Raw genomic sequence first — 23,874 nt, 5'->3', positions numbered from 1 at the left:
GTATGTATTCATTTGTTGAAGTCCATTATCCATTTCTTATGTTATGTTACAAACTGCGTTTTGTACAATGTGTTAAGAATTTTAAAACATATGATATGTTATGAAATCCAATTTGTTGTGGCTAACGTTAGGTTGGTTTATCAACTCCCAACCACTTGTTTCTTAACCACACAACTATTTTAAAGTTGACAGGAGAGGAGTATGTCACTGCATGAAGATGGTATGTCCTACTGAGATTTGAACTCCGAATGCAGGATTCAGAGTCCTGAACCATCAAACCCAACACAGAGTATTTTCTGAAGTGTTCAGATTTTCCTGTCATTTGTTCCCCTGGCTCAACAGTTGGAGATGAGATGATTGGTAGGCCATGTGAATAATTCAGCACAAAATCAAGGAAGGTTCTACTGATATTTGAACTCAGATCACTGGATTCAAAGAGCAGCGTGCTAACAATCACACCATAGAATCATATGCTAAATCCAATTTGGAATTGTCCAGAGATTTGAACTCGGAATGCAGGAATCAGATTCCTGAGTGATAACCTTTACAGCGTTGAACCCTGTACTGAATACTCTGTGATGGGTGCAGATTTTACTGTCCTTGATTCATCGGAAAAACACAAAACATATTTTCTGGCTTGAACTGGGCTACCCTACCATGTTACAACTTGAAAATCAGCATATTTCCAACACGATTGATGTGATGAGGGAGAAAGTTATCTTGAATATTTTCAGTTCTTTCGGGGCAGCAAGTTATCAATTAACAAACGTATTAAGCGTTTCCTGTAGGCTAGCCAATCGTGCGTACTGAAGACTGCTTATCTACTCCCACCCACTTGTTTCTTAACCTTACAACCATTTTAAAGTTGACAGGAGAGGAGTATGTCACTGCATAAAGATGGTTGGTCACGGTTGAGGTTTCCAGGGTTAGAGTAACGTCAGTGCAGAAGATGTCATATGCTGAGGCAGTTAAGAAGTAGAGGAAGATGGGTCAAGGGGGAGAGATCCAAAGAGGAGGGGTGTGAGTAGTAGATCTGTACCAGTACAGAGGGATAAACCAACAAGTGATATATGTTTCAGTAAGATTGGACATTTTGGGCATTTATAGTAATGGTTATCAACTGTACTGCAGGGATGGAACGTAAAAGTTGCAGGAAGTAGAGGTTGTGGTGGCAGCTGCAAAGAGGTATTTGGGTGTGCGAAACTTGCCATCAGAAGAGTTGTATCTCGTATCTGTATTTCTTTTAACTGCACTGTCGGTTAGGAGCTCGTAAGTAAGCATTTCACTGAAAGGTCTACTGTTGTATTTGGCGCATGTGAGTAATAAAATTTGATTTGATTCATTTTGAGTTACAGCGTGTTTTAAGTGGTGGTGTCCCATCCTTTCATGCTGTTGGCCTGAAGTACGACTAAATAGATGTAAATTGGGGAGGATGGTTTTTATTATATATATTTTTGTGAGTGTTAGATGGTAGGGTATTTGTTGTATTTTTGTTGGTGTGGTTGTTGATAAAAAAAAAATAAAAACAAAGTATAAGAGAGTTATACTCCAGTCTAGTAGGTGGCGGTAATGCAACATTTATTGGATGCCAACCTGCAGTTAAATCTCATCAAAGAAGGTCGAATTCACTGACGCGCTCCGCTTGGAACAATAAATAGAGCGAACAAGGCTCCTTCCAGTTCACAACTCTGGGAAGACGCATGAAGAACTTCTTGCTTCAACAGTGATTGAACGGAACTCTTCTGCCCGCCTCCCGCGCAATATAACATTCCGGATTGATAACGTAATAATTACGTGAACTGTTTTAGTAAAATAATCTAAGAATCTCTATATTTGTACCGTTAATTTTGATATTAAATGAAAATGGAGTCTCAGGTCCGCCAGAACTATCACCACGATTGCGAAATTGCAATCAACCGGATGATCAACATGGAGATGTTTGCCTCTTATACTTACACTTCAATGGTAAGGGGACTGTAATTGGCTACCAAGAGGAGCAGTTTGTTGCTTTACCTAGTATTGTTATGCCTGAGCCTAAATATTTGTTCTGTACGCCTAGGCACCAGCTTTGAGGTAGACGTATCATTGAAATAAAGCTCATAAATATATCCTTGGACAGAGCGTATCTCATTGACAGGTTAATTGGCAGGTTACCAAGTAGGCTAATGATTTTCCGGATCATATTGCTGTGTCAATCATGCTTAGATCCCTCGATAATATAATGAGTTATATTTGACATGTGTTTCTAAACACACTTGTTTATCCACCCAGGCTTTCTATTTCTCCCGTGACGATGTGGCTCTGCCTGGTTTCGCGCATTTCTTCAAGGAGAACAGCGACGAGGAGCGGGAGCACGCCGACAAGCAACTCTCCTTCCAGATCAAGAGAGGTGGACGCATTTTACTCCAGGACATCAAGGTGAGCGCCTGGGCGTCGAAAAACACATACCTTGTATACTGCGCAACAAAAAGAACGTTAACATCTTCGTAGAGGGTTCTCTGGTTGAAATGGTTCTTGTCTCAGTTAGAAAGGTTCTACCTGGAACCAAGTTGCTGATCTGTAATCTATGGCAAGAAGTCTAAAGAACCCTTTATAGTCAATCTTGAGCCTTTTTTTCTAATACTGTGAGAAGTTGTTTTGGATTAGTAGTCATTCATGTTAATACTGAGTTCATTGTAAGGCAGGCCCTGTGTGGCTGCCCTGGTATTAGAGCAAGGTGACCAGAGGAGATAATGTCCTGACTGCTTAGGCCTGAACACACTGCCTCCATTCCTTCATAACCACTGAATTGGTCATTGGTCACGTGCACTGACTACAACAGGTGTAGACTTTGCGGTGACGTGTACTTACTAGCTCATTCCCAACAATGCAGAGTTAAAGATAAATATTTGCTGAATGGTAACAAAGAATAACAAGGCTTTATACAAGTACTGAGACCATGTGCAGGGGTACGAGGTAGTTGAGATATAATACAGTAGGTAAGGGTTAAAAGTGACTTGGCAATCAGGATATGTGACTGGTGTCAATGTGTGGGGTGGGGGGGTTGTAGACTAGTGAGTGCAAAATAAGTGGTTAAACTCTTCTACTCAGACCCCTGTTTGCCTCCAGAACGGCCTGCATTTTTTTGGGACATTCTACAAGGTGTCTGAAACGTTCCACAGGGATGTTGGTCCATGCTGACACGCTGAAATCAGGCATTTGCTGCAGATATTACGGCGATATAGTCTTGCTGTGAACAGCCCGTTCCATCTCGTCCCAAAGATTCTCTATTGGTTTGAGGTCTGGGGACTGTGCAGTGAACTTAACTCGCTGTTCCAGGCAATGTTTTTCCACTCAATTGCCTGTGGGAGCCACTTGTTTTTATCTGATTGGCGTAGAGGTCGACTGACTATCATTTTTCAACGCCGATACCGATTAATCGGCCTATTTGTAATGACACTTACAACAATACTGAATGAACACTTTAATTTGAACTTAATGTAATACATCAATACAATCACTTTAGCCTTAAATAAATAATGAAACATGTTTAATTTGGTTGAAATAATGCAAAAAAAAGTTTTGGTGAATGTAAAAGTGCAATATGTGCCATGTAAAAAAGCTAATATTTAAGTTCCTTGCTCAGAACATGAGAACATATGAAAGTTGGTGGTTCCTTTTCACTTGAGTCTTCAATATTCCCAGGTAAGAAGTTTTAGGTTGTAGTTATTATGACTTTCTTTCTACCATTTGTATTTCATATACCTTTGACTATTGGATGTTTTTATAGGCACTTTAGTATTGCCAGTGTAACGGTAAAGCTTCCGTCCCTCTCTCGCTCGAACCAGGAGCACATCGAAAACAGCCACCCTCGAAGCATCGTTACCCATCTCTCCACCAAAGCCGCGGCGGCCTTGCAGAGGGCAAGGGGAACAACTACTTCAAGGTCTCAAAGCGAGTGTCACCGATTGAAACGCTATTAGCACGCACCCTGCTAACTAGCTATCTCGGGAGTTGCTAGGCTTGAAGTCACAAGCCGCACAATGCTTTAAGCACAGCGACGAGCTGCTGGCAAACGCACAAAAATGCTGTTTGAATCAATGCTTACGAGCCAGCTGCTACCTACCACCGCTCGGTCAGACTGCTCTATCAAATGTCAAATCATAGACTTCATTTTAACATGGTAACACAGAAATGAGCCTTAGGTCATTAATATGGTCAAATCCAGATACGAACATTTCGAAAACAAAATGTTTATTCTTTCAGTTAAATACGGAACCGTTCCGTATTTTACCTAACGGGTAAGTCTAAATATTCCTGTTACATTGCACAACCTTCAATGTTGCTAACTAATTACATAATTATGACATAACTAGTCAGATGGCCCAAACTGTAGCATGTACCCTGACTCTGCGTGCAATCAACGCAAGAGAAGTGACACAATTTCCCTAGTTTAATATTGCCTGCTGACATGCATTTATTTTAACTAAATATGCATGTTTAAAAGCATACTTCTGTGTATTGATTTTAAGGCGCCGTTTATGGTTAGGTACACATTGGTGCGTTAGCCTACTTCGTTAAATCACCAATTTGGCAATGATTCAATGATAAATTAACTTATGGCTTAGATCCCGTTAACGGGATCGATATGACAACAGCCAGTGATTGTGCAGGGCGCCAAATTCAAAACCGATCTCATAATTAAAATTCCTCAAACATACAAGTGTTTTACACCATTTTAAAGAAACAAATTAATACCACCAGTGTCCGATTTCAAAAAATGCTTTACAGCGAAAGCACACCTAACGATTGTTAGGTCTGTACCTAGTCTCAAAGGAACACAATGTTTCCAGCCAAAGAGGAGTCACAAAAACTCCAGCTTATGGGGTTGTTCATAGTGACTGTTAAAATGACTAAATCTTGATCTTTCTGCATTGGTTCCAGTTTGTCAGATATATTGATTGAACTGACTTTGAATTATGTATAGAAACATCTGCTAGTAGTCCCTAACCCTTCTGTGTTCACTGTCCTGTGTAGAAGCCAGAACGTGATGAGTGGGGCAATGGGCTGGAGGCCATGCAGTGTGCTCTGCAGCTGGAGAAGAATGTGAACCAGGCCCTGCTGGACCTGCACAAGATTGCCTCTGACAAGGTTGACCCCCATGTAAGTAATATCATCACATAGAATACAGGTACTGTCCCAGGAGATGATCAGGTTGTTGTACCTCTGCTAACTAATTACACACGATGCAGCTCGTGCAGGAGTTAGTCAGCTGTAAACACCTCATTATCTGCACTTATGCCATTACCACCAGGCTCTCGTGTGTTACTGTATCTACAATAGTCTGTAGTCATTCTCTTTTCTGAACTGTTTTCCCTCTTTAGCTGTGTCACTTCCTGGAGACCCATTACCTGAATGAGCAGGTGGAGGCCATTAAGAAGCTGGGAGACTACATCACAAACCTCACCAAGATGGATGCTGTCAACAACAAGATGGCAGAGTACCTGTTTGACAAGCACACCCTGGGAGGCCAGAGCTAAACCACTTCCATCCCCAGGCTACGGCCTCCAGCCTCAGACCTGGACTCCTGGCTTCTCTGATAGATCCTACTGGCTTTACATTTATAGGGAGGGGATAGTGTTAAACTGGTGCAGTGCAACACTGCTGTGACATTGAGATGTTTTTGTTGACAACACTACTATATTTTGGAGTGAAGGCATCTTGTAAAACAATAAAAAAGATCACTAAAGTTTGTTTTCTAAGTGTTGACCTGTAGTAATGATGTTTCAGTCTATTCAGGTTCTTTGCTCGGTCTTACTGAGCATCTTCATACCAGTGATAAATACTGACAATTGTAGACCAACTAGTGGCTGAGGGTCATAACAATAGGATAAGTTCAACATGAGGTTTTATAAAGGATGTTACCTCTCACCACAGGGCACTATTACAAGAAATGTGACATATACCATGTCAATTAAGGGCCCAACTGTCAACTCTACCCATAAAAGTGAAATGGGTAACTACAGTCAATGTAGACCTTAACTCTGCATCTCAAAAGGTTATTAGACAGCCTCGAGGGAAATCTGTATGCCGCGTGGGGCTGCAGCGTAGCCTAGTGGTTAGAGTGTTGGACTAGTAACTGAAAGGTTGGAAGATCGAATCCCTGAGCTGACAAGCTACAAATTGGTCTTCTGCCCCTGAACAAGGTAGTTAACCCACTGTTCCTAGGCCGTCATTGAAAACAAGAATTTGTTCTTAACTGACTTCCCTAGTTAAAGGTAAAATACACATTTCTCTAGTGATGGGAAGTTCAGCTCTTACTGACATAAAATAAATCTTGACTTGTTTCAGTTGCTAATAGTTCTCCTACCAGCAAACTAACTGAATAATCACAATAGAAATCCTAATGCCTCTCGTTCACCATAAAGGGCTTATTGGAGCTGTCATATGGTTGCAAAGCTACTGGTAATTTACCAAAATGACTGAAGTCTTCTGTAATTAACAGGCAGTCTAACTTTGGTAATTTATACTTTAACTGAAAATATTTATATTTTTCATGTGGCCATATAGTACATGGGTTTCTAGTGGATAGACCAGGTGGTTGAAGGGGAAAATAGCCTAATTAAATGTGTTTGATCAACAATGCCATTTTCAATCATTCTGCCACTCATCCATTTTTCTTTACACAACTGCCACCAACATTTACAACCATGAAATACTGACATGGTAAAATAATTGAGTACATTTTTTTAAAGGTAATGGTTTTCACTAAGTTGATGGTTTATATTTAGGGTAATGTTTATCTAAAAGTACATTTTATATGTGAAAGCTACATGGAGGGCCTGAGATTTGTGAGAATCTGAAGTACCCAAAAGGCCACTAGAAGGCACCTGACTAAACGACATGTTCCTTGACATTTACAAACATTTGTGTTATGGATCCCAATTACCTGCTGTCAAGGCAGCAGCTACTCTTCCTGGGGTCCAGCGAAATAAAGGCAGTTCTATACATTACAAACCAGATGTCGCCACACGTGTTTGCCCTCAGGCCACTACTCTACCACATATCGACAACACAAAATAAATGTGCGTGTCTATAGTGCATATGTGTCTCTTCACACTCCCCGCTGTCCATCAAGTTGTATCTAACTATTTTTAAATCTAATTTACTGTTTGCATGACTTGATGTGGAATAGTAGCCATGTCATGTCTCTCTGTAGTACTGTGCACCTCCCATAGTCTGTTCTGGACTTGGGGACTGTGATGAGACCTGGAGACATGTCTTGTGGGGTATGCATTGGTGTCTGAGTTGTGTGCTAGTAGTTTAAACTGACAGCTCGGTGCATTCAATATGTCAATAATTCTCACAAATACAAGTAGTGATGAAGTAAATCTCTACTTTGAGCCATGAGAGATTGACATGTATAATGTTAGCTCTCTGTGTACATTTAAGGGTGAGTCGTGCTGCCCAGTTCTTGGCCAATTGTAATTTTCCTAAGTCCCTCTTTGTGGCACCTGACCAAACGACTGGACAGTAGTCCAGGTGTGACAATACTAGGGCCTGTAGGACCTACCTCGTTGATCGTTGTTAAGAAGGCAGAGCAGTGCTTTATTATGGACAGACCTCTCCCCATCTTAGTTATTGTTGTATCAATATGTTTTGACCATGACAGTTTACAATCTAGGGTAACTCCAATAAGTTTAGACTCAACTTGTTACATTTCCACATTATTCATTACAAGATTTAGTTGAGGTTTAGTGTTTTAATTTTAGGTCCCAAATACAATGCCTTTAGTTTTTGAAATTCATGTATTTAGGACTAACTTATTTCTTGCCACCCATTCTGAAACGGACTGCAGCTCTTAAGGTTTGCAGTGATTACACCTGCTGTGGTAGCTGATATGTATAGTGTTGAGTCCTCAGCATACATAGACACACAGGCTTCACTCAGCGCCAGTGGCAAGTCATTAGTAAAGATAGAAACAATAAGGGGCCTAGAAAACTGCTCTGGAGAATGCCTGACTCTACCTAGATTATGTTGGAGAGGATTCCATTAAAGAACACCCTCTGTGTTCTGTTAGACAGGTAACTCTAGATCGACAATATAGCAGGGGATGTAAAGCCATTATATTTCCAGCAGCAGATTATGATCAATAACATCAAAAGTTGCAAAAAAGTGTTTCAAACATTATTTTTTATGTTTCTGAGTTACAGTGCCTTGCGAAAGTATTCGGCCCCCTTGAACTTTGCGACCTTTTGCCACATTTCAGGCTTCAAACATAAATATATAAAACTGTATTTTTTTGTGAAGAATCAACAACAATTGGGACACAATCATGAAGTGGAACGACATTTATTGGATATTTCAAACTTTTTTAACAAATCAAAAACTGAAAAATTGGGCGTGCAAAATTATTCAGCCCCCTTAAGTTAATACTTTGTAGCGCCACCTTTTGCTGCGATTAAAGCTGTAAGTCGCTTGGGGTATGTCTCTATCAGTTTTGCACATCGAGAGACTGACATTTTTTCCCATTCCTCCTTGCAAAACAGCTCGAGCTCAGTGAGGTTGGATGGAGAGCATTTGTGAACAGCAGTTTTCAGGTCTTTCCACAGATTCTCGATTGGATTCAGGTCTGGACTTTGACTTGGCCATTCTAACACCTGTATATGTTTATTTTTGAACCATTCCATTGTAGATTTTGCTTTATGTTTTGGATCATTGTCTTGTTGGAAGACAAATCTCCGTACCAGTCTCAGGTCTTTTGCAGACTCCATCAGGTTTTCTTCCAGAATGGTCCTGTATTTGGCTCCATCCATCTTCCCATCAATTTTAACCATCTTCCCTGTCCCTGCTGAAGAAAAGCAGGCCCAAACCATGATGCTGCCACCACCATGTTTGACAGTGGGGATGGTGTGTTCAGGGTGATGAGCTGTGTTGCTTTTACGCCAAACATAACGTTTTGCATTGTTGCCAAAAAGTTCAATTTTGGTTTCATCTGACCAGAGCACCTTCTTCCACATGTTTGGTGTGTCTCCCAGGTGGCCTGTGGCAAACTTTAAACGACACTTTTTATGGATATCTTTAAGAAATGGCTTTCTTCTTGCCACTCTTCCATAAAGGCCAGATTTGTGCAATATACAACTGATTGTTGTCCTATGGACAGAGTCTCCCACCTCAGCTGTAGATCTCTGCAGTTCATCCAGAGTGATCATGGGCCTCTTGGCTGCATCTCTGATCAGTCTTCTCCTTGTATGAGCTGAAAGTTTAGAGGGACGGCCAGGTCTTGGTAGATTTGCAGTGGTCTGATACTCCTTCCATTTCAATATTATCGCTTGCACAGTGCTCCTTGGGATGTTTAAAGCTTGGGAAATCTTTTTGTATCCAAACCTGGCTTTAAACTTCTTCACAACAGTATCTCGGACCTGCCTGGTGTGTTCCTTGTTCTTCATGATGCTTTCTGCGCTTTTTACGGACCTCTGAGACTATCACAGTGCAGGTGCATTTATACGGAGACTTGATTACACACAGGTGGATTGTATTTATCATCATTAGTCATTTAGGTCAACATTGGATCATTCAGAGATCCTCACTGAACTTCTGGAGAGAGTTTGCTGCACTGAAAGTAATGGGGCTGAATAATTTTGCACGCCCAATTTTTCAGTTTTTGATATGTTAAAAAAGTTTGAAATATCCAATAAATGTCGTTCCACTTCATGATTGTGTCCCACTTGTTGTTGATTCTTCACAAAAAAATACAGTTTTATATCTTTATGTTTGAAGCCTGAAATGTGGCAAAAGGTCGCAAAGTTCAAGGGGGCCGAATACTTTCGCAAGGCACTGTAAATAATTATAATTTGTTGAGCTTTATTTAACTAGGCAAGTCAGTTAAGAACAACTTATTATTTACAATGACGGCCTACCCTGGACAACACTGGGTCAATGGGTCAATTGTGCACCCCCCTATGGGATATAATCCAGCCTGGATTTGAAACAGGGACTGGTTCAAGAGTGGTAACTCTTGCACTGAGATGCAGTGCCTTAGACCACCGCACCACTCGGGAGCCAATTGAATAGGGATCTTCCGGGTTAGGGGAGAGTTTGGCCGGGGTAGGCCGTCATTGTAAAATAAGAATTTGTAATTTTTCTACTTAACTTTATTTAACTACGCAAGTCAGTTAAGAGCAAATTCTTATTTACAATCACGGCCTACCGTGGCCAAACCCTAACCCGGACGGCGCTAGGCCAATTGTGTGCCACCCTGTGGGACTCACAATCACGGCCGGTTGTGATACAGCCTGGAATCGAACCAGGGTTTGTAGTGACGCCTCTAGCACTGAGAGTTATGGAATGGTTAACCATTTACAGTATTACTTACTGTTTATAACTTTTTGCGGCTGGTCACATGATGGACCCGGTTGTGACAACTTAACACATGTTCTCTGGGTTGAACATTACAGAAAAGATTTGCACAAAAGATTTGCATGTAAAATAAAAAATATACTTTGTAAAATACTATTTTAATGCTCTGTTTACCTTTCTGCTAAAACAAGGTCACTTAGAACAACCTGGACTCAGGGGTAGACGTAACATAGTAAATGTAAATCTGGGATACTCCAATTAGCATGATATGTTTTGATTGGTATGTATTCATTTGTTGAAGTCCATTATCCATTTCTTATGTTATGTTACAAACTGCATTTTGTACAATGTGTTAAGAATTTTAAAACATATGATATGTTATGAAATCCAATTTGTTGTGGCTAAGGTTAGGTTGGTTTATCAACTACCAACTTGTTTCTTAACCACACGACTATTTTAAAGTTGACAGGAGAGGAGTATGTCACTGCATGAAGATGGTATGTTCTACCGAGATTTGAACTCCGAATGCAGGATGCAGAGTCCTGAACCATCAAACCCAACACAGTGTATTTTCTGAAGTGTTCAGATTTTCCTGTCATTTGTTCCCCCGGCTCAACAGTTGGAGATGAGATGATTGGTAGGCCATGTGAATAATTCAGCACAAAATCAAGGAAGGTTCTACTGATATTTGAACTCAGATCACTGGATTCAAAGAGCAGCGTGCTAACAATCACACCATAGAATCATATGTTAAATCCAATTTGGAATTGTCCAGAGATTTGAACTCGGAATGCAGGAATCAGATTCCTGAGTGATAACCTTTACAGCGTTGAACCCTGTACTGAATACTCTGTGATGGGTGCAGATTTGACTGTCCTTGATTCATCGGAAAAACACAAAACATATTATCTGGTTTGAACTGGGCTACCTATCATGTTACAACTTGAAAATCAGCATATTTCCAACACGATTGATGTGATGAGGAAGAAAGAAGTCGTCAATATTTTCAGGTCTTTGGGGGGTAGCAAGTTTGCAATTTACCAAGGTACTAAAGCATTTCCTGTAGGTTAGCCAATCATGTGTGCTGAAGACTGTTTATCAACTCCCAACCAATTGTTTCTAAACCACATGACAATTTTAAAGTTAACAGGAGAGGATTTTGTCACTGCATGAAGATGATAGGTCCGACTGAGATTTGAACTCAGATTGCAGGATTCAGAGTCCTGATGTCTTGCCTTGGTCTTAGTATTTTGTGTTTTTTTAAAATATTTTGTTCAGGCCAGGGTGTGACATGGGTTTATTGTATTGTCATATTGGGGTTTTTGTAGGCATTGGGATTGTGGTTGATTAGGGGTGTGTCTAGTATAGGCTTGGCTGCCTGAGGCGGTTCTCAATCAGAGTCAGGTGATTCTTGTTTTCTCTGATGGGGAACCGTATTTAGGTAGCCTGGGTTTCACTGTGTATTTCGTGGGTGATTGTTCCTGTCTCTGTGTAGTTTCACCAGATAGGCTCAGTCACTTGGTTTTTTCTTTTCACTTGTTTTGGAAGAGAAGAGAACGAGCGCCATTCTCCTTGCGGAGATGGTGCTAAATACATCAACACGGTCGGTCCCTGGGATTGGGCTGGCCAACACGATTAGGTTTGCTTGGAAGGAAAAGGAGTTGGAGCCTTTAGGACGGGAATCTTTTGGAAGGATAATATTGATGGGGATTCTAAAGCTGACGGTGAAGGACGTGTTTTGTTTCCAAGGCAACTCGTTGGAGGGAGCATACGACGTGGCACTATATACAGAGGAAAAACACGATGATATCCTGAGAAGGGCAAGAGCAGTGGGAGGTGAGAGGCCGATGTGCCACTACGAAATAACAAGCCTGGCGAATAATAACTTTAGGGTTGTAACTGTCAACATTTACAACCCTTACGTTAAGGACGAAGAGGTGAGGGCTTTTCTGGGGAGATACATGGATAACGTCTCCTCAGCAAGGCACCTCAAAGACTCCCTTGGGTTTTGGAATGGGAGGAGAGGTTTCCAGGCCCTCCTCAGAGAGGACCCAAAGGGACATGGTGGCTACCTCCATCCTCCTGCTATGTTCTCCCTAGGGGCTGACAGGGGGATGTTGTTTTATGCACGTCAGCCCCCATTTTGCAGACGCTGTATGGCCTACGGTCACATATTCGCCTCATGCAGTACAAGAAAATGCAGATTTTGTGCATCTGAGGATCACGAGGCGAGGGATTGTGACAAGCCTAAGACGTGCCATGGGTGTGGCTCGTCAGCACACCTGTGGCGGGGGTGCCCGGCCCGTCAGAGGTCATATGCGTCTGCGGCTGGGGGGGAGCAGGGGCGGGGGATGGGGGAAGAAGAGGAGGGGAAGGAAGCACGCCTCATGATCAGAGTACAGGTCCAGAAGGGAAGGCCACAAGGAAGGAGGAGGAGCAAGAAGCGGCGGATGGAAGAGAGAAGGAAACGGAAGGCACGGGAGTAGGAGAACCAGGAAAAGCGGCGGAAGAAGGCAACCGAGTGGAGGAGCATGAGAGAGAAGAAAGCGAGGGAGGAGTGGTGGAGAAGGAGACGGTGGAAGAGCAAGTGGACAGGGAGGAATGTGCCCTGGTGGAAGAGATGAGGGGTATGGTGGAGGAGCTGGCGGGGGGTGGTATCTCTCCACTGCCGTCATCACCAAAGAAGAGAATGAAGAGGAGGGAGCGATTGGCCGACAGTGAGAGGGAGGGGATGGCCAAGAGAGTGATGGGGGTGGGAGAAACCTCTGGGTTGCTGCTGGTTTCCCCAGGCTCTCAATTTCTGTTGGGTGGGGACACACCTAACAAGACTCAGGACTGGGTACAGGAGGAGGTGGGGAGTTTTTTGTTTGGGGACTCAGCCTCCCCGAATTTTTTCCAATCCAGCTGCAGCACTGGGGAGGGGGAGAATTGTGGGGGTAGACCCAGGGTGCAGGGCACCCCGGAGCCAAACACTAATCCTGCATCCTGGGTTGGTGAGATGGAGGAAGAGGGGGGAATGTCGGGAGTACGGATGGTGTTATCACCGGTAGATATGGAGCAGGGGAGCATCGGGTGAGTCTCCTGTTTTAGTTTTTTTCTGTCTGGGTTTAGAATTTGAGTGTATTACATGTTTTTATTTGATTCTTTCATGGGGTCTAATTTGACTTTTGTTAGTTTAAATGTAAGGGGTTTAAGGGATTGTGTTAAGAGGAGGGCAGTTTTTAGTTATTTGGAGGGTGTGGGGTTTGATTTTTGTTTTTTTACAGGAGGTTCACCTGAGGGATGGAGGGGATGTTAATAGGTTTAAGAGGGAGTGGGACAAGGGGGAGTCGGTTTGGGGTGTTGGGGGGGTGTACTCATCGGGGGTAGGGATTTTGTGTGGGCACAGGGAGGTAAAAGTGGAGGATTCTTTTGTGGTAATGCAGGGGAGGGTTATAGGGGTGGATGTCACGATAAGGGATTGTAAATTTAGATTAGTGGTGGTGTATGGACCACAGGTGGTGGCAGACAGGAGGGAGATGGTGGACTGTCTGACGCCCCTGTGTGTCACAAATAGGAAATTAGTGATAGGGGGGGATTTTAATACAGATTTAGGAAGAGGTGGGGGATAGCAGTGCAGGCGCCATTGCCAGGCTAATGGCTTGCCATGGTCTGGTAGATGGTGGTCTGCACACTACTCCGAAAATGGACGGTCCTACATGGCGCAACTCCAGGGGGGTTGAGCGGAGGCTCGACTATATTTTTGTACCCAGGTCTTTGGGTAAGTTGTCTGGGCGGCTGTTGCCTGTTTTCTTTTCGGATCACGACGGGGTGCTCCTGCAGGTGGGGTCGCCAGTATGCCTCTTTGGTAGGGGGTACTGGAAGCTAGATCGGGATGTGCTGGAGGAGCAGGCTTTTGTTGACGGGTTTTATGGTTTCTTTTGGAGGCTTGAGGGTCTCCGGTCCATGTGCGAGGGGGTGTTAGAGTGGTGGGAATTAGTTAAGGTGAGGATTAGGGCTTTTATAATAGGGTATTGCAAGAGGAAGAAAAGGGAGGAGAGGAGGGAGGTGGATCGTATCCAAATGTTAATTGAACTCGAATACGAGGCAGGCAACCTCGGCGGGTCGTTTGATTGGGAGAGATCTGCAACCCTAAAGGCGCAGCTCAGGGAATTGCAGGAGCGGAAGGCTCGAGCTTTCCTGGAGCGTGCACATAGTAGCTTTCTAGAACATAATGAGACTTGTTCTGCTATGTTCTTTAAGTTGGTTAGGGCCAGACAGAGTAGGAAGGTAATGCATGGTGTTAGGGAAGAAAATGGTAGTATAGTTAGAGAACCAGAGGATATGGTCAGGGTGACAACTGATCATTTCCAAGGTTTATTTAAGGAAAGGGAAATAGATGTAGAGCAGGGAAATGTGTTTTTAGAACACTTGTCCAGGCGGTTGCCGGAGGACATTAGAGAAGTGATGGAGGCCCAGATCTCACTAGAAGAGGTTGAGAGCGCTCTTAGGAGGATGGGAAAAGGGAAGGTGCCTGGGATGGATGGGCTGCCGGCTGAGTTTTATCTCAAGTTTTGGGGTATACTTGGACCAGTGGTCCTCGAAGTCTTGAAGGCCATCCTTGAGACGGGGGTCCCGGGGGGATCAATGGCTGTTGGTGTGCTGTCACTTTTATATAAGAAGGGGGAAGTAACAGACCTTGGCAACTGGCGGCCGTTGACCATGCTGTGTGTAGATTACAAGCTACTTGCAAAGGTTCTAGCAGACCGGTTGCGCACAGCCCTTCCCTACGTCGTTCATGAGGATCAGACGTGCGGGGTGGAGGGTCGCTCTATTAGATGGAACCTACAGTTAATCAGGGACTCCATCGCTTGGGTTGAAGATAGAGGACTGCCTTTAATGGTAGCAGCGCTAGATCAGGCGAAAGCCTTCGATCGCGTGAATAGATCCTTTTATTCAGAGTGTTAGGTCGATTAGGATTTGGGGAGAAGTTTATAGGATGGATTTGTACATTATATGTCGGAGCTGGGTGCCGAGTTAGTGTAAATAGTCACTTGGGTGACGTTTTTGACCTCTCGTCTGGGGTCAGGCAGGGGTGCCCACTCTCGGCTCTCCTCTTCGTTCTGTACATGGAGCCTCTGGGGGCTGCCATTAGGGCAGACACAGGGGTGGAAGGTTTGCTGATCCCTGGAAGTGGTGGGCTGCGTGTTAAGATGATGCAGTACGCTGACGACACTTCCTTGCTGTTGTGCAAGGACTCGTGCCTGACAAGGTCCCTTGCCATATTTGGGGATTTCACCCGAGCGTCGGGAGCAGTTCTGAACCATGTAAAGTCTTCCGTCAAGTTTTTCGGAAGATGGCGCGGTAGAACGGATGTGCCTGGGGGGTTATCTCTCTGTGAGGGGGCCCTGAGGATTCTCGGGGTCTGTTTTGAGACCTCTGGCTCAGCGACACTAAACTGGAACATGCGTATCGCAGTGGTACAGAGGAAGCTAGCAATGTGGAAGGCTAGGTATTTGTCTTTTATGGGCAAAGTCCTGGTCCTAAATGTGGATGTGTTGCCGTCTCTTTTGTATTTGGCATACATCTACCCATTGCAGGTTTGTCTGAGGAGGCCTCTAGTGAGGCTTGTGTTTCAGTTTATGTGGAGTGGCAGGTGCGAGTGGGTCGCCAGGGCACGCATGATCTGTCCCATCGGGGAGGGAGGTAGGGGGGTACCACATTTCCCCCTCAAGCTGGACACAATTTTTGTTTCTTTCTTGTTAACGGAGCTTGCTCAGCCAGTGATACACCCGTCCGGTTACCTCCTGCGGGTGTTTTTCTCGTATCAGGCGAGAAGCATAATGGTGTGGTCTAACACGGGTCCTCGGGCGGAACAGCTGCCGTGGCACTTTGGTCATGCGGCCAAGTGGCTGCGTGCGCACCCTGAGGTTGAAGTTGCCCGAGTAGGTTTAGATCACAGGCACCTGTACGAGGAGGTCAGAAAGGCGGGAGTCCGGCGCCTGTAGTGGGCATCTCGGAAGTGGTCTGGGAGGGAGTGCAGGCGCGGGGTCTGGACAACAGGCTCAAGGACCTGAATTGGTTGAGCCTTCATAAGTGTTTGCCGGTACGTTCCATCTTGTACCGGTATAGTTTGGTGCAATCCCCCACCTGTCCAAGATCCTCTTGTGGCAGGGAGGAGACTGTGCGCCATGTCTTTTGGGACTGTGCCTTTGCCGGAGTAGTATGGGCTAGGGCACGGGTGTTGTTAGGTTTGGTAAAGGGGGATTTTGTATTGACGTGGGCCAGGTTAGAGAGGGGTGTAGGGAGAGCGAGAGGGACGGATAGGGACAGGTTTCTGCTCTGGCTTCTAATGAGTCTCTTTAAACGGGGGCTGTGGGAAGCAAGGCAGAACATGGTGAAGACAGGGAGAGATTGGGGGGTGGAAGGGATAGTGAGGAGGGTGGAAGGAGATTTGAGGGGGAGAATGAAGAGGGAGGAGAGGAAGTGGGGGCAGCATGCTGCTCGGGAGAGGTGGAAGGGGGGTTTAGGGCTGGGTGTCATTTAGATTTGTAAGAGGATAGATTAGAGACGGGGAGATAGGGAAAGGTATTTTGTAGGGTGACGGGGAGGGAAGATGCTCCCCTGAGGTTTTGTTTGGGGTTTATGTTTAGTTTAATTAGATTAATTAAAATACCATTATTTGAGTATGTATGTAAATTATGAGTTGTAAAGAATGAATGGTATTGAAGATAATAAATTATTTTTTATAAAAAAATATAAAAAAACAGGCTGTATTAGGTGTCACGGTCCGTTTGTTGTTTTGTATTTGTATAGTTATTTCATGAATCGCGATTCATTCATTAAAGACATGAGTAACCACCACGCTGCATTTCGGTCCGACTCTCTTTCGACAAACGAAGAACGCCGTTACACCTGAGTGTTAACCATTACACCATAGAACCCTACACAGACCATTTTCTAAAGTGTTCAGATTTTCCTGTCATTTGTTCACCGACTGAACAGTTGGATATGAGATGATTGGTGGGCCATGCGAATAATTCAGCACAAAATCAAGGAAGGTTCTACCGATATTTGAACTCGGATCACTGGATTCAAAGACCAGCGTGCTAACAATCACACCATAGAATCATATGCAAAATCCAATTTGGAATTGTCCAGAAACAAAATTATGCATTTTAATTTGCAAATGTGGACTGTCATTCCTTCACGTGTTGCAAATACGTCCAACAGACAACAATCTTTGGACAGCTATATTCTAGTTCCACGAGGCAGAGTAATTCACATGGTAGGTCGTACCGAGATTTGAACTCGGAATGCAGGAATCAGATTCCTGAGTGATAACCTTTACAGCGTTGAACCCTGTATTGACTACTCTGTGATGGGTTCAGACTTTACTGTCCTTGGTTCACCGGAAAAACACAAAACATATTTTCTTGCCTGAACCGGTATGAACTGGGCTACCCTACCATGTAACAACTTGGAAATACGCATATTTCCAAAACGATTGATGTGATGAGGGAGAAGAAAATATAGAATATTTTCAGTTCTTTCGGGGGGCAGCAAGTTTTCAATTAACAAACGTATTAAGCGTTTCCTGTAGGATAGCCAATCGTGCGTACTGAAGACTGCTTATTTACTCCCACCCACTTGTTTCTTAACCACACAACCATTTTAAAGTTGACAGGAGAGGAGTATGTCACTGCATAAAGATGGTTGGTCATGGTTGAGGTTTCCAGTGCAGAAGATGTCATATGCTGAGGCAGTTAAGAAGTAGAGGAAGATGGGTCAAGGGGGAGAGATCCAAAGAGGAGGGGTGTTAGTAGTAGATCTGTACCAGTACAGAGGGATAAAACCAACAAGTGATATATGTTTCAGTAAGATTGGACATTTTGGGCATTTATAGTAATGGTTATCAACTGTACTGCAGGGATGTAATGTAAAGTTGCAGGAAGTAGAGGTTGTGGTGGCAGCTGCAAAGAGGTATTTGGGTGTGCGAGACTTGCCATCAGAAGAGTTGTATCTCGTATCTGTATTTCTTTTAACTGCACTGTCGGTTAGGAGCTCGTAAGTAAGCATTTCACTGAAAGGTCTACTGTTGTATTTGGCGCATGTGAGTAATAAAATTTGATTTGATTAATTTTGAGTTACAGCGTGTGTTAAGTGGTGGTGTCCCATCCTTTCATGCTGTTGGCCTGAAGTACGACTAAATAGATGTAAATTGGGGAGTATGGTATTTATTATATATATTTTTGTGAGTGTAGTGTTAGATGGTAGGGTATTTGTTGTATTTTTTGTTGGTGTGGTTGTTGATTAAAAAAAATAAAAAAGCAAAGTATAAGAGTTATACTCCAGTCTAGTAGGTGGCGGTAATGCAACATGTATTGGATGCCAACCTGCAGTTAAATCTCATCAAAGAAGGTCGAATTCACTGACGCGCTCCGCTTGGAACAATAAATAGAGCGAACAAGGCTCCTTCCAGTTCACAACTCTGGGAAGACGCATGAAGAACTTCTTGCTTCAACAGTGATTGAACGGAACTCTTCTGCCCGCCTCCCGCGCAATATAACATTCCGGATTGATAACGTAATAATTACGTGAACTGTTTTAGTAAAATAATCTAAGAATCTCTATATTTGTACCGTTAATTTTGATATTACATGAAAATGGAGTCTCAGGTCCGCCAGAACTATCACCACGATTGCGAAATTGCAATCAACCGGATGATCAACATGGAGATGTTTGCCTCTTATACTTACACTTCAATGGTAAGGGGACTGTAATTGGCTACCAAGAGGAACAGTTTGTTGCTTTACCTAGTATTATTATGCCTGAGCCTAAATATTTGTTCTGTACGCCTAGGCACCAGCTTTGAGGTAGACGTATCATTGAAATAAAGCTCATAAATATATCCTTGGACAGAGCGTATCTCATTGACAGGTTAATTGGCAGGTTACCAAGTAGGCTAATGATTTTCCGGATCATATTGCTGTGTCAATCATGCTTAGATCCCTCGATAATATAATGAGTTATATTTGACATGTGTTTCTAAACACACTTGTTTATCCACCCAGGCTTTCTATTTCTCCCGTGACGATGTGGCTCTGCCTGGTTTCGCGCATTTCTTCAAGGAGAACAGCGACGAGGAGCGGGAGCACGCCGACAAGCAACTCTCCTTCCAGATCAAGAGAGGTGGACACGCATTTTACTCCAGGACATCAAGGTGAGCGCCTGGGCGTCGAAAAACACATACCTTGTATACTGCGCAACAAAAAGAACGTTAACATCTTCGTAGAGGGTTCTCTGGTTGAAATGGTTCTTGTCTCAGTTAGAAAGGTTCTACCTGGAACCAAGTTGCTGATCTGTAATCTATGGCAAGAAGTCTAAAGAACCCTTTATAGTCAATCTTGAGCCTTTTTTTCTAATACTGTGAGAAGTTGTTTTGGATTAGTAGTCATTCATGTTAATACTGAGTTCATTGTAAGGCAGGCCCTGTGTGGCTGCCCTGGTATTAGAGCAAGGTGACCAGAGGAGATAATGTCCTGACTGCTTAGGCCTGAACACACTGCCTCCATTCCTTCATAACCACTGAATTGGTCATTGGTCACGTGCACTGACTACAACAGGTGTAGACTTTGCGGTGACGTGTACTTACTAGCTCATTCCCAACAATGCAGAGTTAAAGATAAATATTTGCTGAATGGTAACAAAGAATAACAAGGCTTTATACAAGTACTGAGACCATGTGCAGGGGTACGAGGTAGTTGAGATATAATACAGTAGGTAAGGGTTAAAAGTGACTTGGCAATCAGGATATGTGACTGGTGTCAATGTGTGGGGTGGGGGGGGTTGTAGACTAGTGAGTGCAAAATAAGTGGTTAAACTCTTCTACTCAGACCCCTGTTTGCCTCCAGAACGGCCTGCATTTTTTTGGGACATTCTACAAGGTGTCTGAAACGTTCCACAGGGATGTTGGTCCATGCTGACACGCTGAAATCAGGCATTTGCTGCAGATATTACGGCGATATAGTCTTGCTGTGAACAGCCCGTTCCATCTCGTCCCAAAGATTCTCTATTGGTTTGAGGTCTGGGGACTGTGCAGTGAACTTAACTCGCTGTTCCAGGCAATGTTTTTCCACTCAATTGCCTGTGGGAGCCACTTGTTTTTATCTGATTGGCGTAGAGGTCGACTGACTATCATTTTTCAACGCCGATACCGATTAATCGGCCTATTTGTAATGACACTTACAACAATACTGAATGAACACTTTAATTTTAACTTAATGTAATACATCAATACAATCACTTTAGCCTTAAATAAATAATGAAACATGTTTAATTTGGTTGAAATAATGCAAAAAAAAGTTTTGGTGAATGTAAAAGTGCAATATGTGCCATGTAAAAAAGCTAATATTTAAGTTCCTTGCTCAGAACATGAGAACATATGAAAGTTGGTGGTTCCTTTTCACTTGAGTCTTCAATATTCCCAGGTAAGAAGTTTTAGGTTGTAGTTATTATGACTTTCTTTCTACCATTTGTATTTCATATACCTTTGACTATTGGATGTTTTTATAGGCACTTTAGTATTGCCAGTGTAACGGTAAAGCTTCCGTCCCTCTCTCGCTCGAACCAGGAGCACATCGAAAACAGCCACCCTCGAAGCATCGTTACCCATCTCTCCACCAAAGCCGCGGCGGCCCTTGCAGAGGGCAAGGGGAACAACTACTTCAAGGTCTCAAAGCGAGTGTCACCGATTGAAACGCTATTAGCACGCACCCTGCTAACTAGCTAGCCATTTGACATCGGTTACACCAGCCTAATCTCGAGAGTTGCTAGGCTTGAAGTCACAAGCCGCTCAATGCTTTAAGCACAGCGATGAGCTGCTGGCAAACGCACAAAAATGCTGTTTGAATCAATGCTTACGAGCCAGCTGCTGCCTACCACCGCTCGGTCAGACTGCTCTATCAAATGTCAAATCATAGACTTCATTTTAACATCGTAACACAGAAATGAGCCTTAGGTCATTAATATGGTCAAATCCAGATACGAACATTTCGAAAACAAAACGTTTATTCTTTCAGTTAAATACGGAACCGTTCCATATTTTACCTAACGGGTAAGTCTAAATATTCCTGTTACATTGCACAACCTTCAATGTTGCTAACTAATTACATAATTATGACATAACGAGTCAGATGGCCCAAACTGTAGCATGTACCCTGACTCTGCGTGCAATCAACGCAAGAGAAGTGACACAATTTCCCTAGTTTAATATTGCCTACTGACATGCATTTATTTTAACTAAATATGCATGTTTAAAAGCATACTTCTGTGTATTGATTTTAAGGCGCCGTTTATGGTTAGGTACACATTGGTGCGTTTGCCAAATTGGTGATTTAACGAAGTAGGCTATGATTCAATGATAAATTAACTTATGGCTTAGATCCCGTTAACGGGATCGATATGACAACAGCCAGTGATTGTGCAGGGCGCCAAATTCAAAACCGATCTCATAATTAAAATTCCTCAAACATACAAGTGTTTTACACCATTTTAAAGAAACAAATTAATACCACCAGTGTCCGATTTCAAAAAATGCTTTACAGCGAAAGCACACCTAACGATTGTTAGGTCTGTACCTAGTCTCAAAGGAACACAATGTTTCCAGCCAAAGAGGAGTCACAAAAACTCCAGCTTATGGGGTTGTTCATAGTGACTGTTAAAATGACTAAATCTTGATCTTTCTGCATTGGTTCCAGTTTGTCAGATATACTGATTGAACTGACTTTGAATTATGTATAGAAACATCTGCTAGTAGTCCCTAACCCTTCTGTGTTCACTGTCCTGTGTAGAAGCCAGAACGTGATGAGTGGGGCAATGGGCTGGAGGCCATGCAGTGTGCTCTGCAGCTGGAGAAGAATGTGAACCAGGCCCTGCTGGACCTGCACAAGATTGCCTCTGACAAGGTTGACCCCCATGTAAGTAATATCATCACATAGAATACAGGTACTGTCCCAGGAGATGATCAGGTTGTTGTCGCTCTGCTAACTAATGACACATGATTGTGACCTGCCTCTTCACACACACTATAGTCCACATACTCATGAATGCCACTATACACACACACAATGCAGCTCATGCAGGAGTTATACAGCTGCAAACACCTCATTATATGCCATTACCACCAGGCTCGTGTGTTACTGTATCTACAATAGTCTGTAGTCATTATCTTGTCTGACCTGTGCTTTCCCTCTTTAGCTGTGTGACTTTCTGGAGACCCATTACCTGACTGAGCAGGTGGAGGCCATTAAGAAGCTGGGTGACCACATCACCAACCTCACCAAGATGGATGCTGTCAACAACAAGATGGCAGAGTACCTGTTTGACAAGCACACCCTGGGAGGCCAGAGCTAAACCACTTCCATCCCCAGGCTACAGCCTCCAGCCTCAGACCAGGACTCCTGGCTTCTCTGATAGATCCTCCTGGCTTTACATTTATAGGGAGGGGATAGTGTTAAACTGGTGCAGTGCAACACTGCTGTGACATTGAGATGTTTTTGTTGACAACACTACTATATTTTGGAGTGAAGGCATCTTGTAAAACAATAAAAAAGATCACTAAAGTTTGTTTTCTAAGTGTTGACCTGTAGTAATGATGTTTCAGTCTATTCAGGTTCTTTGCTCGGTCTTACTGAGCATCTTCATACCAGTGATAAATACTGACAATTGTAGACCAACTAGTGGCTGAGGGTCATAACAATAGGATAAGTTCAACATGAGGTTTTATAAAGGATGTTACCTCTCACCACAGGGCACTATTACAAGAAATGTGACATATACCATGTCAATTAAGGGCCCAACTGTCAACTCTACCCATAAAAGTGAAATGGGTAACTACAGTCAATGTAGACCTTAACTCTGCATCTCAAAAGGTTATTAGACAGCCTCGAGGGAAATCTGTATGCCGCGTGGGGCTGCAGCGTAGCCTAGTGGTTAGAGTGTTGGACTAGTAACTGAAAGGTTGGAAGATCGAATCCCTGAGCTGACAAGCTACAAATTGGTCTTCTGCCCCTGAACAAGGTAGTTAACCCACTGTTCCTAGGCCGTCATTGAAAACAAGAATTTGTTCTTAACTGACTTCCCTAGTTAAAGGTAAAATACACATTTCTCTAGTGATGGGAAGTTCAGCTCTTACTGACATAAAATAAATCTTGACTTGTTTCAGTTGCTAATAGTTCTCCTACCAGCAAACTAACTGAATAATCACAATAGAAATCCTAATGCCTCTCGTTCACCATAAAGGGCTTATTGGAGCTGTCATATGGTTGCAAAGCTACTGGTAATTTACCAAAATGGCTGAAGTCTTCTGTAATTAACAGGCAGTCTAACTTTGGTAATTTATACTTTAACTGAAAATATTTATATTTTTCATGTGGCCATATAGTACATGGGTTTCTAGTGGATAGACCAGGTGGTTGAAGGGGAAAATAGCCTAATTAAATGTGTTTGATCAACAATGCCATTTTCAATCATTCTGCCACTCATCCATTTTTCTTT

General features: G+C 43.2%; 1 protein-coding gene and 1 pseudogene across 1 annotated transcript; both read left to right on the top strand.

Moving 5' to 3' along the window:
- Positions 1 to 1,620: 1,620 nt before the first annotated feature.
- LOC115110051 (ferritin, middle subunit-like) lies at positions 1,621 to 5,746 on the top strand. Its single transcript, XM_029635383.2, has 4 exons — positions 1,621 to 1,965; positions 2,272 to 2,418; positions 5,017 to 5,142; positions 5,364 to 5,746. Exons 1-4 carry the CDS (start codon positions 1,858 to 1,860, stop codon positions 5,517 to 5,519), a joined length of 537 nt encoding a protein of 178 aa, XP_029491243.2. The 5' UTR covers positions 1,621 to 1,857; the 3' UTR covers positions 5,520 to 5,746.
- A 12,965-nt stretch (positions 5,747 to 18,711) lies between these two features.
- Positions 18,712 to 22,958, top strand: LOC135564634 (ferritin, middle subunit-like; annotated as a pseudogene).
- The last annotated feature ends 916 nt before the right edge of the window (positions 22,959 to 23,874 follow it).

This window comes from Oncorhynchus nerka, linkage group LG26, assembly GCF_034236695.1.
Source record: "Oncorhynchus nerka isolate Pitt River linkage group LG26, Oner_Uvic_2.0, whole genome shotgun sequence".
NCBI classification, from domain to species: domain Eukaryota; kingdom Metazoa; phylum Chordata; class Actinopteri; order Salmoniformes; family Salmonidae; genus Oncorhynchus; species Oncorhynchus nerka.
This window is presented reverse-complemented; position numbering and strand designations above follow the sequence as displayed.

Bases quoted from the DNA above. Each gene is read 5' to 3' on its own strand.
- LOC115110051 (XM_029635383.2), top strand. From the start codon at position 1,858: ATGAAAATGGAGTCTCAGGTCCGCCAGAACTATCACCACGATTGCGAA. The intron at 1,966-2,271 runs GTAAGGGGACTG...TTATCCACCCAG, and splicing joins CTTATACTTACACTTCAATG to GCTTTCTATTTCTCCCGTGA. The intron at 2,419-5,016 runs GTGAGCGCCTGG...TGTCCTGTGTAG, and splicing joins TTTTACTCCAGGACATCAAG to AAGCCAGAACGTGATGAGTG.